The sequence below is a fragment of the Schistocerca americana genome, chromosome 3 (genome assembly GCF_021461395.2).
Source record: "Schistocerca americana isolate TAMUIC-IGC-003095 chromosome 3, iqSchAmer2.1, whole genome shotgun sequence".
NCBI lineage: Eukaryota > Metazoa > Arthropoda > Insecta > Orthoptera > Acrididae > Schistocerca > Schistocerca americana.
In genome coordinates, this window is record NC_060121.1 from 255,008,903 (window position 1) to 255,024,003 (window position 15,101).

General features: G+C 36.2%; 1 protein-coding gene across 1 annotated transcript in view; it reads left to right on the top strand.

Annotated features, from left to right (window-relative positions):
- Positions 1 to 15,101, top strand: part of LOC124606003 (dynein beta chain, ciliary) — an 809,537-nt gene that overhangs the window by 282,124 nt on the left and 512,312 nt on the right. The window contains exons 20-22 of the mRNA XM_047137965.1: positions 6,032 to 6,109; positions 6,969 to 7,154; positions 8,322 to 8,491. Coding sequence (XP_046993921.1) covers positions 6,032 to 6,109; positions 6,969 to 7,154; positions 8,322 to 8,491 — 434 coding nt within the window. The remainder of the gene's footprint in view (positions 1 to 6,031; positions 6,110 to 6,968; positions 7,155 to 8,321; positions 8,492 to 15,101) is intronic.

The following is a 15,101-nucleotide window of genomic DNA, read 5'->3' on the forward strand; positions in this document are numbered from 1 at the left end:
CACTCTGTATCAAATGCAGGAGCTCATTTCCTCTGTTTTCAGTTTGTTTATCTTGTCTTTGATGCACACACTGCACATCTGATTTATCCTGTCATCTGATGCTTCGAGAGCTATTTCACTACATTTAACATATTTCTTAACTTTCTCAGTACAAATATAGCCAACCTTTGGTGCCATAAGACAATTACCTAACTAGTGGTGAGATTCACAGCAGGGCCATACTGGAATTGTCTTCACAAACGTAGCACAGTTGCTATTCTTTCAAGCTTTAGCAATTATTTCCCCATTTTTTTCATGACTCTAGCTTTATCTTTTGTCAATTGTACCATCACTTCTTTGTCTGTTGCCTGAGAGATTGCTATCAAATTCCACATGATGTCTGGGATGTACAACATATACTGCAAGTCGACTGTTTGTCCTTCACATTCTTCTGGTGGTACATCTCCACAATGTTGAAACCTGTGTGTAACAGTTATCCATTGCTAGGTACTTTTACTGCCCCTTAATATGCATGAAAATGACATATTTATCATGTTGATAAGTCATGTGGCGTGTTGCTCCACTGTTCAGAATCCATAAATACGTTTCTATCGTTTTGTCAGAAAATTAGGTACATGTCACATGTGGATATGCAGCCATGTCCAATATACTTGCACTTATTTCATTTATAGCTTGAAATTTTGTCATTATGTTTCATACTTACAAATACACTTTCATTGGCAGTTAACTATCACAGAATTGGAAACTGTTTTGTTTGCCTCCTTTCTGTGATTTATATGAACCCTGATCACCATATTGTGGGCAATGTTTTCCAATATGTTCATAAACTTGACAATCAAAATATTGTGAGCCAAGGCCATAATGATCATCACTTATTCATTGTTACCACAAGGGCTGCCACACTGGCTGTTGCTGCAGCCTTGTCTCCTTTAAATACTTTCATCCCACATTCTTTGTTGTGGTTGCTCTCTTCTGACTGCCAAAACTTTTAATGCTCTCACTTCAGAAATATTTTGTATAGGCAGTGTTGGACACCTTTCATAACTGCTAGGAAGTGCATCATTTAATAATCAACTATACTTGTATTTTAAGTCAAATTCAAACCATCTTCAGGCTACAAAAAGTTCACTCAACTGTGTGTTCTACAACACATGTTATACCTCAATAGAAGATTTCAGAAATGATTAGTGATTGCTGTTGTGGAATACCAGGTGCCGATTATTTTCAAAAACCTGGAATTCTCAGAGAACTACACTTTACTTCGAAAAATCAGGTAAATCTCAAAGAATTTCATGAATTTCATAAACTATCAGGGACTTAACCTAGCAATGACATTGAATTTTACTGAGTTTTATAAGTCACAAATTTTAAAATACTTAATATTTCAAAGTGCATTAATTATATGATATTATTCCATGTAAATTATTGTTGTTTAAAAACTGTGGTTAAACTACTGCTTATTTCTTATGGTTGTTACACAGCTCAGCTGAGAAGAAAGAAAAGTCATTATTGTGGTATGCTGCTCCCTCCCTCCTCTCTCCCCACCTGCTCATTATTAATTTAATGGAAGGTTCTTCACACCACCTCCTCACACCTGGAATTCTCAGGAAATTTTTTTCTAAGTTTGAGTAGGAACCCTGAATACACAATTGAATACATCTTTTGTGATACGAAGATGATCTGAAATTTATTGAAATTGATAGCTGAAGTAAAAAAAAAGTACAGTTGTATAATAAATAATGCAATTCCTAAAAAGCACTCTATTCACTTTCACATTTCAACTTTGGAAGCCATCATTCTTCCTCCAAAAGACAATTTGTGAATTTCTTAAGAGAGATACCTGTCTCATCAGATCACACTCTTCTTGCAGTAGTTTTGAGTTTGGTAGGCAGAGCCCTCAAAGTATGCATAGTTGCTTCCTTAACTGATAATTCTGTGCCAAAACCATGGACTTTGAATAGTAGTGCATTTCCCAAAGTAATTTAACATTGGTTTATCGGCTTTCTTTTCAATGTTCACACATTTCTCTAACACAAGGATTCCATCGCACAAATCAAAATGTGTATAAGAATCTTTTAGCGCATTCCATATTTCTTTCACTATGTTTTCAGTCTTGTATGTCATTCAGATAATTATAGTCCACTGTTGTTGTTAGAATTCCCATTACTTGTTCATTTTCCTTTCGTTTGTTTACTGTGAGTGAATTTTCTGTGCTTGGATTAATCCCATATGGACACTATTTACTGATGATTATGCCCTTAATTTTTGAGACCAGTAGAGGTAATTAATTACCTTTATTCAGTAGTCTAGAAGACCTGCTGAATACATTTTAGGGGTAAGCAGGTGTAACCAATAACATAGATGTCACTTTAGTAAACCACATGGCAGGAGCTAAGATTAATAGTTGGCATCCAGTAACTAGTGACTGTAATGGTATTGTCATTGGAAGGAGGAAATGACCATAACTCAGGGAGACAAACAGAGGAAAGCAGGACTGGGTTAGATATCAGGAAAATGGATTGCCTTCCTTGTAGAATTTGCAATCGAATGACTTCCGGTACATTTAGGATGCAGCTACTAATTGTGCAAAGAGCACCGGACTTTTTATTCCTTAAAAAAAAGAGAACGAAAAAGGTAAACAGGCACGCTACAGCTTTTGGAGCCCAATCAGAGCACACTGCGAGCCTTCATGAATACCAGGCAATTAAGATGTGCTACAAAACATTGCTCCAGGAAACTAAAAGAATATACTGGGAGAAATTTCTACAAAGGCAAATGCAATTTGACATATGGGAAACACCGTATAAATTATTGATTGAAAAGGTTAAGGGACCTGCTGTTGTGTGCACAATTCAAAAAGAGGATGTCTCAATGATGGCTGGATGGAGGGAGTCAGCAGAAATCTGCTATGAAATGCATGCACAACTTAAAAGTGAACTAGACACCGAATTCAACAATCAGATGTTGGTGGTACCATTCAATCAAGAAGAAGTCGCTGTCGCAATTTCCAAGCTCTAAACTGGAAACACATCTGGCCCAGATGGCGTCTACCCTGAGGTCGTGTGAATGGTAGGTCCACTGATGGTGCCATAATTGACAGCATTACTAAATGAGGCATTGTGAATAGGTAGGATCCTGGCGATATAGAAAACAGTGAGAGCTGTAGTGATTTAAAAAGGAAACTAAAAAGATCTGGCATCACCAAAGAGCTATAGACCTCTTTGCATATTAAACATCATGACCAAAGTTCAGGAACATCTGCTCTGTGATTGGTTGCAGGTGCACAGGCAGCTCATGGGTCTAATCCAGTATCAATATGGATTCAGAAAAGGGAAGTCTATAGATGATGTGGTTAATGGAGCTCTTCAGATTGTAGAAAATTTGACAATGAAGTATGAATTCAACTATGAAGTATGCAGTCACGCTTGTGACATCGCAGGTGCATTGAACAATCTTTGGTGGTGCAATTTTCACACGCCTTCGAGATCTCAATGTCGCCAAGTGTCTGTATAAGAGCTGTATAAGAGGTTACCAAGGGCTGTCCACAAGGCTCCGCAAGTGGTCCACTGTTCTGGGATCTTAGTATTGAACCCGTATTAAATCTGTTAGATGGGGTAGAAGCTACAACAGGAGTTATTGCATATGCAGATTACATTCTAATAGTTGTGTATGCAGTTTCCAAGGTGAAACTTTAGGAAAAGGAGGGTGACATGCTTGCTCAGATGCAGCTTTGGTGCAAGAGCGGAAAACTGACTAGAGCTGTTTGTAAAACCACATACACACTTCCGAAGGGAAGATTTTCTTTTGTGAGAAGCCCTCCCTGACACTTGACAGAATACCCGTAAAATGGAGCACTGTTTGTAGATATTTAGGCATTCTTCTAAATGAGAAAAGAAAGTTTCAATAACGTATATAATCTTTACTCAGGAAGTGGACAAAATTATGCATAAGACTGCCTGTGCTGGCACTGCTTACTATAAATTACTGCTGCATGTGGTGTGATCATATCCCAAAACTATCCTCAGTGCCATTGTGGGCTTAGCTGCCAGTGTCTGGGCACATCGCCTCAGGGTAAGCAGCTACAAAACAAGATTGTGATGATTTCAGCAGTGTGTACTTCTGAGGCTCTCCAGTGCCTTTTGTACTATGGCTGTAGAGGATTTACTGGTGATCCTCAGGATATGTTCAATGGATATTGTGATACATTACAGGGCAATGCTGTATTGGTTGGGGCATGAGCAATATGATTGTGTGTACAAGATAAAAGGAATGCATATTACTGATATAAGATATTTATGAGCCTGGAAGTTAGATGAATGGCAGCATGGCTGGGACACTAGGAGCACTGCAACGCATGTTTATAGCATATTCCCAAGCGTCAGGGACAGGCTCAGACAGGCTCAAACTGTGCGACATTGCCACTACTCAAGGTATGGTGCACCTGTTACCAGGTCACGGTTCATATCCAAAACATCTGCATCGAGTGGGGTGTAGTGACACACCAGTCTGTCAATGTGGAGAAGAAGGTTCCGCTGATCATGTTGTTCTCAGATGCCACCTTCTCCAGGTAGAAAAAGACTGCAGACAACTGGACTGAGTTCTGCAAACAATTACAGTTGACCAAAACTTGTGGACTACAGTCAATATGAAAGCTTGTCGGATATCTACAAGGAAACTGCGCAGCAAGAAACGTCCCTGTTTGAATATTGTTTGCTTCCAATCCTCCACAGTAAATCAATCAACAGTCTGGCACTTTCTCAACTCTTTAACTGCATTTAACTGGAATTTATTTGCAAAATTTCCTTTCGTCACTTAGATGGCACACTCACTCTCTGTCATTGGAGATAATTGAATCTGGCCACATAACCTGTTAATCTTCTCTTAAAATTGGTAGGAGGGACAAATAAACATACAGCATTTTTTGAACATATATACAGTTAGAGATTTCTGCTTTATAGTACACCACATTAAAAACACTGGAAGATCACAAGAAAGGTACAGTATTACACATAACTGACATAATTATACTTTCCGAAAAGAGAAGGAAACTAATGTATATAAAAGTAGCGCAGATGGAAGAAGGATGAAAAATGTTCATCATACAACTTTATGAGGAATGAAGATAGTTAAAGGAAGAAGAGTATTATTACACTGTAGTTGGCAGAAATGTAGGTTTTTTTATATTTTTAGTACCATTATTCCTAAGTGACATCTGATATTTGTGATGTAGGTCATGTGCTTTGGCATAATTTTCTACCTAAAATTTTATCTCGTGCTTTGGGATAGCCTGTTAGAGACTATGAAGATGAGTTTAGATTATCCAGTGTTTATGGCTCTGTGAAACAAATATTTTCTACATTTCACTGGTACAAATAAATAGAACAGTTTGGATGTCACAGATAATGGAGTAGGGAGTATTCATTTACAAAATAAAAGTTGTGGAACTGAAACCCTTATCTGCATACCATCTGATGATGTCTCCCACTATGGCAAACTAAAAATTAGGTAGAAAATTGTGCATAATACTATGATCTAAATCCCAAACACAAGATATTACTGAGGAAGTGTACACTGGACATGAAACACTGCACTGCATTTTTGTCATTGTTTCTATAGTGTAACTTATGTGTATGTTGCGATAGCAGTTTCTTCCTGTGTCACCATTTGACATCAGTTCCTTCTTTGTTTTCTTCATATGTTTTAATGAATGGAGTTCTGGTTTTTCATAACTAAGTATGGTATGCTGTTTTCAGTTCTATTCCGTTCTCATTGGCTAGCAATAATGTGTTTGTCATCATTTGAGTAGAGTTTGTAAGCCTACTGTCCCATCTGTTAAATCAAATCATCATTTGTGCACAGTATAGTGTTATTACTTGCAGGCTCACATGTGTAGTAATTTTTTTGTCTTGCATAAAAGCTACTGATGCAATCCATGTCAAACTGCTTCTGCAGTGTATTAGTTAATGCTTACCTGCTGTGTGGGTGAAATTATTATTTGAAATTAAGTGATGCATGTATTTAAATGTTGCAGGAGGATCTGGAAAATAATGAGGACATTAAGGAAATGAAACAAGAAGTCCTTGATGGTGTGAAGAAAGTTGCAAAAGAGGTTCGTTTTAAACCATGTAGGCAAAATTAATTTTTGTTGCTATTTCCATTTCAACTTTATTACTCCTTTTGGCTTCTGTGGAATTGTTGTTGCTTTATAGAACAATTAAATTATATTAAAATCTACTTCATCAAATTGCATTTTATCGAAAAAAAACTATTGTTTAGTCATTTGTCTGCGTCAGTGAAGAAAATTTTTGTTTTTCATTCCATTGTGATCTTCAGGTACTTGAATAAACAAAATATCACAGTACTACAATTTATGATCTTATAATAACACTTGTAATTTATTATGTATTTGATGTGTAGCCTTTACATAGTGGAAAAACATTATTTTCAATATATTTTCAAGACTACTGTATATAAATATTAATTTTATTTGCAGACCAGTATTAGGCTAACACCTATTATCACCTGCCCTTTTTACAGAAGACAAGCACACTGTAGAAATAATTACAATTCAGTGTATAAGTTATGAAAGAATTGCTACCACATTCAGGTGGCAAAATGTACAGTACTGTCAATTGACACATACAAAAGTGACATACTACATAGCTTTTAGAACTAATAGTACCTTCCTTGGGAAGGATCAACAGTGTCTGGCAACAAAATAAATTATCGCAAAGAAAAGTTTTGGTTAATAGTTTATTGAAAAATATTCTTCCAGTATTGTCATTCACGTCAGACACAAAAACTAATTAAAAAGCTACTGTTAGTATACGGGAGCAGTTCAATGATTCATAAATTTTATCATAATTGTTGTACTCTTCTGCCACTACAATGATTTGTCCCGGTGTTTTCTGTATAGAATGCCTTAAGTTGGAAAGTTTGCATCAAGTTATCAGCCAACTGTTTTACAGGCAACAGAATTTTCTAAGAAGTTTGAAGAATATTCATACCTGTGGCTTGATGATCGTGCAAACTATATGCAGCAGTTCTTGGAGTATGGACGACAGTTGACTGGCGATGAGCTAGAGATGCTTGCATCAGAAGAGGAGCAGGATCCTGAAGGCTCGCCTCCTACATTGGACAATTTCAAGGAGCAGGTAATCAATAGATACATTTAATTTTGATTCATTTTGATAGAATACTATTGCCAATAATTCTCTGCACAAGAAAGAAACATGGAAGCAATTTTTATTTTTATATTTGACATCAAAGTTGTACAGAATATTTACTGTCTGTAATAATGTTGGGTAATTAATACAATAAGTAGGTAAAAATGAAAAAGAAACAGAATTAAAATTTTATAAAGCCATGGCTACACTTGTATTGCTATATGGAGGTGAGTCACAGATCCGCGAAAAACACAATAAAATTAAATGACAAGCAGTAGAAATAAATATATTAGGACTCAGATAGATATTTCTAATATTAATGAAAAGACTGAAGAAAATAAAACATCGGGGAAGTATCACATGCAAAGATTGAATGTAGAGGCAATGCTGTACAAGCTAAGAGAAAGAAGGGATGTAGGAAGACACAGAACAAAATGGCATTGAAAAGTGAAGGTGGGACAGGCACAAGTGCCTAAACCTCAAGGAGCTGAAGAAGAGGGAGAAGAAGAGGAAAAAAATATCCTAACTCAGAGCCCCTGCTTTTGTGAGAATTAAACAAAATCTGCAACCTATCTACATGTGAAGTTTACTTCAGTTAGATAGTTGTGATCCTTATTCTGAACAATATTATATAAATTCCTTTCTTTTTTGATATTCATAAAACTATGTCTATATGAACACTAGAATATTGGAAGATGTGAAAATTACCTATGGCAAAAGATGTGAAAATTACCTATGGCTTATGATTTGTGTTTTTAGTTATAATCCATTCAGTTCTTCACTTATTTGATGCAGTTGAGTCTGTTGCAAAGTGTATAAAATTTGATTTCATAGAACCAGCATGAATGGAGGAGGGTGTTGATTTGGCTCAATATTAATTTTTACTCTGAATCCAGAATAAAGAATATTAGTTTGTGATAAAATTCTAGAAATTCTAGCAAATATTTAGTAGCTGCTGTGAATTTCAAAAATGCTCTTAACATTGTGAGAATAGCTGAAGTACATATTTCAGCTCCAGGAGAAGATACCTCAAGGTGCAGTAGTAACAGCAGTATTTGATGTTGCACAATGCACCTTCACACTTCTTAATATCTGCAATTAAGATAATCTTTTTGAATACTGTTCAGTAATCAGTTTTTATTTCTTTCCTAACAGATTGACACATTTGAAAATCTTTACCTTCAAGTGGAAGAGATTTCATCAACACACACATTCCACTCTTGGTTTCAAGTTGACATACGCCCATTCAAGCAAGCACTGTTAAACACAATATGCAAATGGAGTGGTATGTTCAAGAGCTACCTTGTTGATTATGTTACATCTAGGTAAGTATGTTATATTCTGATTCTTTTAAATTTTTTCTTCATTTGAACTCATTTACAAATATTTGTTTTACTATGCCTTTAGTTTACATTAATCATCATTTGCATCATATGTTTTTGCATTCTGCATACCCTTCAAGATAGCTACAAACTATTAGTGTCAGACAGTAAGTAGAGCTCGTATTTATTTGGAGATTCCTGAAAACTTTACTTTCAGTCCCTATAAGCATAGTAATTTATTACCTAATCTTCAGATGAAATTGCAGGGCAGGGGGATTAATTGAACTTTTCTCCCACAGTAAGCCATTAATATAGTTCATGATACACCTTCATTTCTAATGTGCTGTCATTTCATGCAGATAATTTCAACCAAGTATTATGTGACAGGCTACTCATAGAAATTGCAGTATTTCTGAAACTGCATGGACATTTAGATAGCAGTTATTATTTAAGACTGCTGTGCAATTGGAAAGGAATATGAAAATAAATGTCTTTCCCAATGCGTAGCTTTACTTTTGTGTGCCATTAGCAGTTAAACCATTTATACCATGGTGAAATCTGATGACAAAACTGCTCAGGTTCAGTGCAAAACGTGAGACTCTTTATTAGATTAAAGATTGTATATGGTTGGTACTATGGCATGGAATTCTAGATGTTGAAGGTTTTCAGAATTAAAAAGGTGTCAAAATTTTTAGATATGGATATTCTGTTGACTCCTGAGAAGCCTGTGGACAGTTTAAGTTAAAAGTGAAGAAGCTTTGTTACAGCCAAATAAAAGCTAGGAGAGATGATTTCCTAGTTGCAGAATGTAAAGCAGTTGATAGGACTGTGAACTACTGAACAACATCCACAAACTGCAATGAACTGGGATAACATTAAGCATTAAATAATGGATAAATATCTAAGGAAGAAAAGTTGAGAGTATGGGATGAGGAAAAAGGTAATAGAAAAGATGCGAAAGGGAAGTATTTCAGTTAAATCTCTTACCATTGAGTTGAGGTGCTGATACAGCCTACTACCTTTTGAATGGTAGGAGCCTTATTGGCTGTAGAAGAAAGTAAGGTGCAGCAGACCATTGATAAGAATTTAAGAGACAGTTCAGAAACTGTGTTGAGTTAAAAAAGAAAACCTTTTTGCTATGTAGCATTCATGCGAGGGCTGTGGACCAACAGCTGCAAGAAAACATAGGATCCAAGTACTAGGTCAAAAGTATTTGAAAACTTAGTGCTAGACTTGTTCAAGTAATAGAGAACATTAGGACACTGACTAGGTAAGTAAATAAAGGGGATTAGGTATTGGTAGCTGGGAGCACAGCAAAAGTCTGGCCAAGAATAACTACTATAGTATCAGGAATGACCTGGATAAGCTAGATGCAGCAACCTCACACACTAATGTGGCTTTTGTTAATGTTCTGCAGTGCACCATCATCTGTGATGTACAATGTTGTCAGATGAGTTAACCAGTAATGGAACAAGTTGCTGCTGACTTCGGTGGGCACTCTCATCAATGTTGTGTTAGTTGCTGCTATTTGGAGGCGGAAACACACAAGACATGATGTACACTTTAAGAGGATGGAGAAAGGTGAAACGAAATGATTGTATGGCATTGATGGCTGGGAGTCCCCACCTGGTGAAGTTTGGCTACCTAGTTGCAAGTCTTTTCAGTCTACATCACATAGGGTGACTTGCGTGTTGATGATGATGAAATGATGATAAGGACAATGCAACAATAGAAAATCTCTGACTCGGCCAGGAATTGAACCTGGCCCAGCTCCATGGCAGTCAGATGCGCTAACTGCTCAGCTAAGGAAGCAGACTTGACTATAAATAAATTAACAGAACTGACAGGTGGAAATATAAAGGGGCACTGTCACCAATGAGCTGTGATTACAGGTGCATGATGTTAACCTTTTTTAGGCTAAATAGCTCATTCATTCAGACAGACTGCTTTAAAATAAGTGAAAATAAATGCAACATCTCATTCAAAAGAAACTTGTTTGAATGAAGCTACTGTGATGCATCAAGTGTTTTTTCTTATTTTTTCTTAAAAAAAGACATATTTAATTAACTTCTTGTCTGTTTACATGATCTAAAATGTCAAAAGGGAGCTAATCTATTATGCCTGTTTGAGTACTACATTAACACACAAATCCATATGTTAAACATAGCAGCCTATTTCTATAGAGAAAATGTGAAGAAAGGAGGAGTCGCCATGCACATTAAAAATAATATCAAGTTCAAATCTACTGAAACTAGTAGCTTCTGCTTGGACTGATAATTGAAAGCCTCTGAATTATTACTTCCAGAAGCTATTTATAATTATTATAGGACATAGATACATGCTAGGAAATTTTTCAGATATCCTTAGAGAAGTTTTAGATGTTGTTATGTGATCTAACAGACAAAAGGAAGCAAATGATAGTTTCTAGGGGTTTTAACATTAATTTTCTGGAAGACTGAGAAAAAAGAAACAATTTGTAAATGCTACTTAACACATATAACATTACTTCTTTTGTTAATTTTACCACCATAATTATACAGGAAAGAGTACACAAATAGATAACATATTTGTAGGTGAGCATGTAATCAGTGATATAAACATTCACTTGTTAGTGAGAGACCTCTCTGACCATGATGTGCAATGAGCCAAAGTTAGTAACTTATTACAATTAAGTGGTAGTATGGGAAACAATGGGACTAATTAATGAACAGACAACAGGAAGCTGAATGGATGGATTTGTATAATGTGGCATGTGTCAGTTAAAAATTTAGTGTAATTACAAATGGATTTCTATCAATCTTTAACAGCTACTTTCTCAAGAAAACAAAGAAACCTTGGATGGTAAAAGGAATCAAAATATCTTGTACAAGAAAAAGCAAATTGGGTGAAATGGTCGGAACAAACAGAGAAGGAGCACTGATTTCATATTACAACAAACAATATGCTTCCATAACAGCTTAAAGTCCCAAGTTATCCCATAATGGCAGAAACTTAAAACCTCTAATTTACTTGGGAAATGAAGGAACAAACTTCAGAAAAATTAAAATCATGTCTATATTCATTCAGTGCATCTTGTGCACCTTTGCAAAATCAAAAGCAAATTGCATGGTCTCAGCCTCTGTCCTGTATTGTTCTTTAGGCAGTACATATGAAAATGAGTATCAATAGTGATCCTACATTCGACACTGAATTTAGTGACTCAGAAAGTGATGTAGAATATGTCATTACTTTATTGGAGGCTGTAATTGATGACTGTTCACCAGATGACTATTTGGTAAATGCTCACCAGTGGTACAAAATAAGTACAAGAGCTATGCTCCAGCCAGATCCTCCAAGACTTCCTTTCACAGAAAATGCTTCAGTTCATCTAGCGAACAACTGTGCGGATGATGTCATGCCATATGTGTATCAGTTCATTGGCAGTGACTTGCTGCACATCATTTTCATGAAGAAGAATATGTAAAAAGCAATATATATCTAAATGGAAAGTCAGTACCAGCAATAAAATTTGCTTATTTATCACTGTTGTATAGCTTCAAAGCATTGTGATGAAGCCCAACTACCAAATGTGTTAGACAAAACATCTGATGCTCACTAAACCAGTATTCTGATAGCTACTGAGTTTTCTCGATTTAATTTAATGGGAAAGTGCCTCAGTCTTTCTGACATATCTGCGTAGATACCCTGAAGGCCAGGCAGAGATGTGCTATTTGAGTATCTGATATTGTATGGAGGCAGGCTTGGATGTGTACAATACGTATCACTGAAAAGGACAGGGTTCTGAAGCAAGACATTCATGCACAATTGCAATTCAGAGTGTGAAAAGTAGCCACCAAATGTGATAAATGTTCAATTCAAGTTAGTTTTATGGCAACAGGACTGGATCTGAAAGCATAGTTGACTCAAGGGGTGTTTAAATCATGTGAATGCCAGTGTGTCTTAAATGAACTTCAGACATTGGTGGCAAGTTTTGTTTGAACTTATAAAGTATAATTAATTCAGTGCTCAATAGAAACTGTTCTGATTTCAGAAGACCTTAATCATCATTTTTAAGAGGTTATTGACTTAATTATATAGAGCAGTGAGAGCGAGAGGTTGATAGGTTATGGACCACAAATACTTGTCATCACCATTTTCGTCCAAATTCATGGTATATGCAGAGGTTAGCCACAAACGAAAGTGACAGAAGTGGAAGCTTCAGATGGCCAAGCATTCAGAAAAAATAGCGGTTTTGACATGGGTTGCATGAGACATGAGTCACTGATGCTGGTATAGTTGCCAAGCAGTGATTGGCACAGCAGAAAGAGTACATACCAGTAACTCGAAGTTCATGGGGTTCAGTCCCTTTGCGAAAATATTTTTAATTTTAAATATTTGCATTACTTATGCTGCAGATAAACCAAAATAATGGTCAATATATTGTATTTATTAGTACTTTCATAAAAGGCTTGAGAAGGAAAAGTAAAAGAAAATTTGTGATTGCAAATAAGTATCCGAGAAGGGAAGGTACTTACAGGGTCCATGAAGACTCTGCAAATGATTTTCCAAGAAGGGACTGTAAATAAAGTGCACTGGACTTTGTATCCCACTGGCCCTTGGCGGTTACGAGTGAACAATAGGTTCCCACTGCTGGTAAAATTGGCCCATCATGAGAGAAAACAAAATCACATCCCAAGAAGACTGCTCCAAAATACATTCCATAATATCTCACCAGCTATCCTTACCATATTTAATGTTATGAAATGACAAGTTATGTGTGCTTTGTGCCAAGCTGTGCGCTGAGATGTTTACACTCATAAAAGGTTCTTTCTCACCACATAGCTTGGCAGATGGCATACATAGCTCGTCATTTCATTAAATATGGTGAGGATAGCTGGGGACATATTATGGATTGTACTTTGATGTAGTCTTCTTGGGATGTGGTTTTGTTTTCTCTCTCAATGGGCCAATTTTACCTGTACCAGACACACACACTCACACCCAGAAACTTAAAACAAGCATGCAATTGTAAAATTTCACCATTTATAATGTGTGGAAAATGTCAAGACAGTTAGTTGTTCCCCCATTTTACGACAAATGTTAACAGAAGATGTGTAAATCATCAACTGTGAAGCAATAGAAGTTTCTAATTATAAATATGAAGTTCTCATGTACGTCTTACAATCTATTCCTCAAAATTTATTTGCAATCCCAAATTTTCAGTTGCCTTTTTTCCATGACTCTTATAAAAATATTAGTAAATACAATATATTGAGCATTATTTCAGTTCATTTATAGCGTAAGAAATGTGAATATTGAAAAAAAAAAAAAATTCTCCATAGGGACGCAATTCCACAACCCTTGGATAACCATTTCATACTCTTTCCCCCTCCATTAACTGCTACCTGGTAATCACACTAAGTTATATGTCTCATGCATCACCTTACCCCAAAAATGAAATTTTTTCTAAATGCTCAGGCATCTGAAGCTCCTACTTCCTTCACTTTTATTTCTGGCTTAGCCATGAATATACCATAAATTTGAACAAAATCAGTGATTATGGGTAGGCACAAGGTGCACTTTGTTAGTCACATGGTTAGAAACTTAATTATTGTAATACATGTTCCTTGTGAGTAAAGCTAATCACACATGCTATCACAATCAAGAGTCCAGTGCCAAACAAATACAGCAATAATCTAAAGTATTTTGCATGTAAGAATCATCATCGAATCCAAAGGACTCAAGAATTTAATTAACTCTGTCAAAAGCAGAAATTGTCTGGAGTTGATACCACTCAAGTAAATTATTGAAATCTTCACCTACGTGCAGTGCATTCACCACATATAAAATACATCACAATCACAGGCTATATTTCCAGGCACACTGAAATATGCATTTTGCTGCTTATGTCCTTTTGAAAGGTACTGGAAAATTATACACGCAAGGACCATAATAAACTTATCTCAAAATCAGGTGCTTAATCAGACTCAATTTGGATTTGAAAAGGATTTCTCCACCAGACATAGGTTTTCTGAGATGCTTTCACACTTACGCTTAATGTGCAGTATGGATTCCAGACAAATGAGAAATATTCAAGTATTGGTTGAATGAGCTACTTCTTTTGTGTGTGGCTACACTGCCTGAGGATTCTTCCAATGAGTCACAGTCTGACAATCAGTTTTATGTAGTCATTCCATTTTAAATCACTCTGTATGCATTGTTGTTGTTGTGGTCTTCCGTCCTGAGACTGGTTTTATGCAGCTCTCCATGCTACTCTATCCTGTGCAAGCTTCTTCATCTCCCAGTACCTACTGCAACCTACATCCTTCTGAATCTGCTTAGTGTATTCATTTCTTGGTCTCCCTCTATGATTTTTACCCTCCACGCTGCCCTCCAATACTAAACTGGTGATCCCTTGATGCCTCAGAACATGTCCTACCAATCGATGGTTGTAACTGCTTCCAGTGTCTGTTCTGCAGTTGTATAATTCTGCAATACTGGATTTTTCTGCCTGTTATGCACAACATGATAGATTTGTTTATGTTGAAGCTCAACTGCCAATCCTTGCACCAAGCATAAATCCTCTGCAGGTCTTCTTGCATTTCACTGTGATTTTCTAGTGTTGCGACTTCTA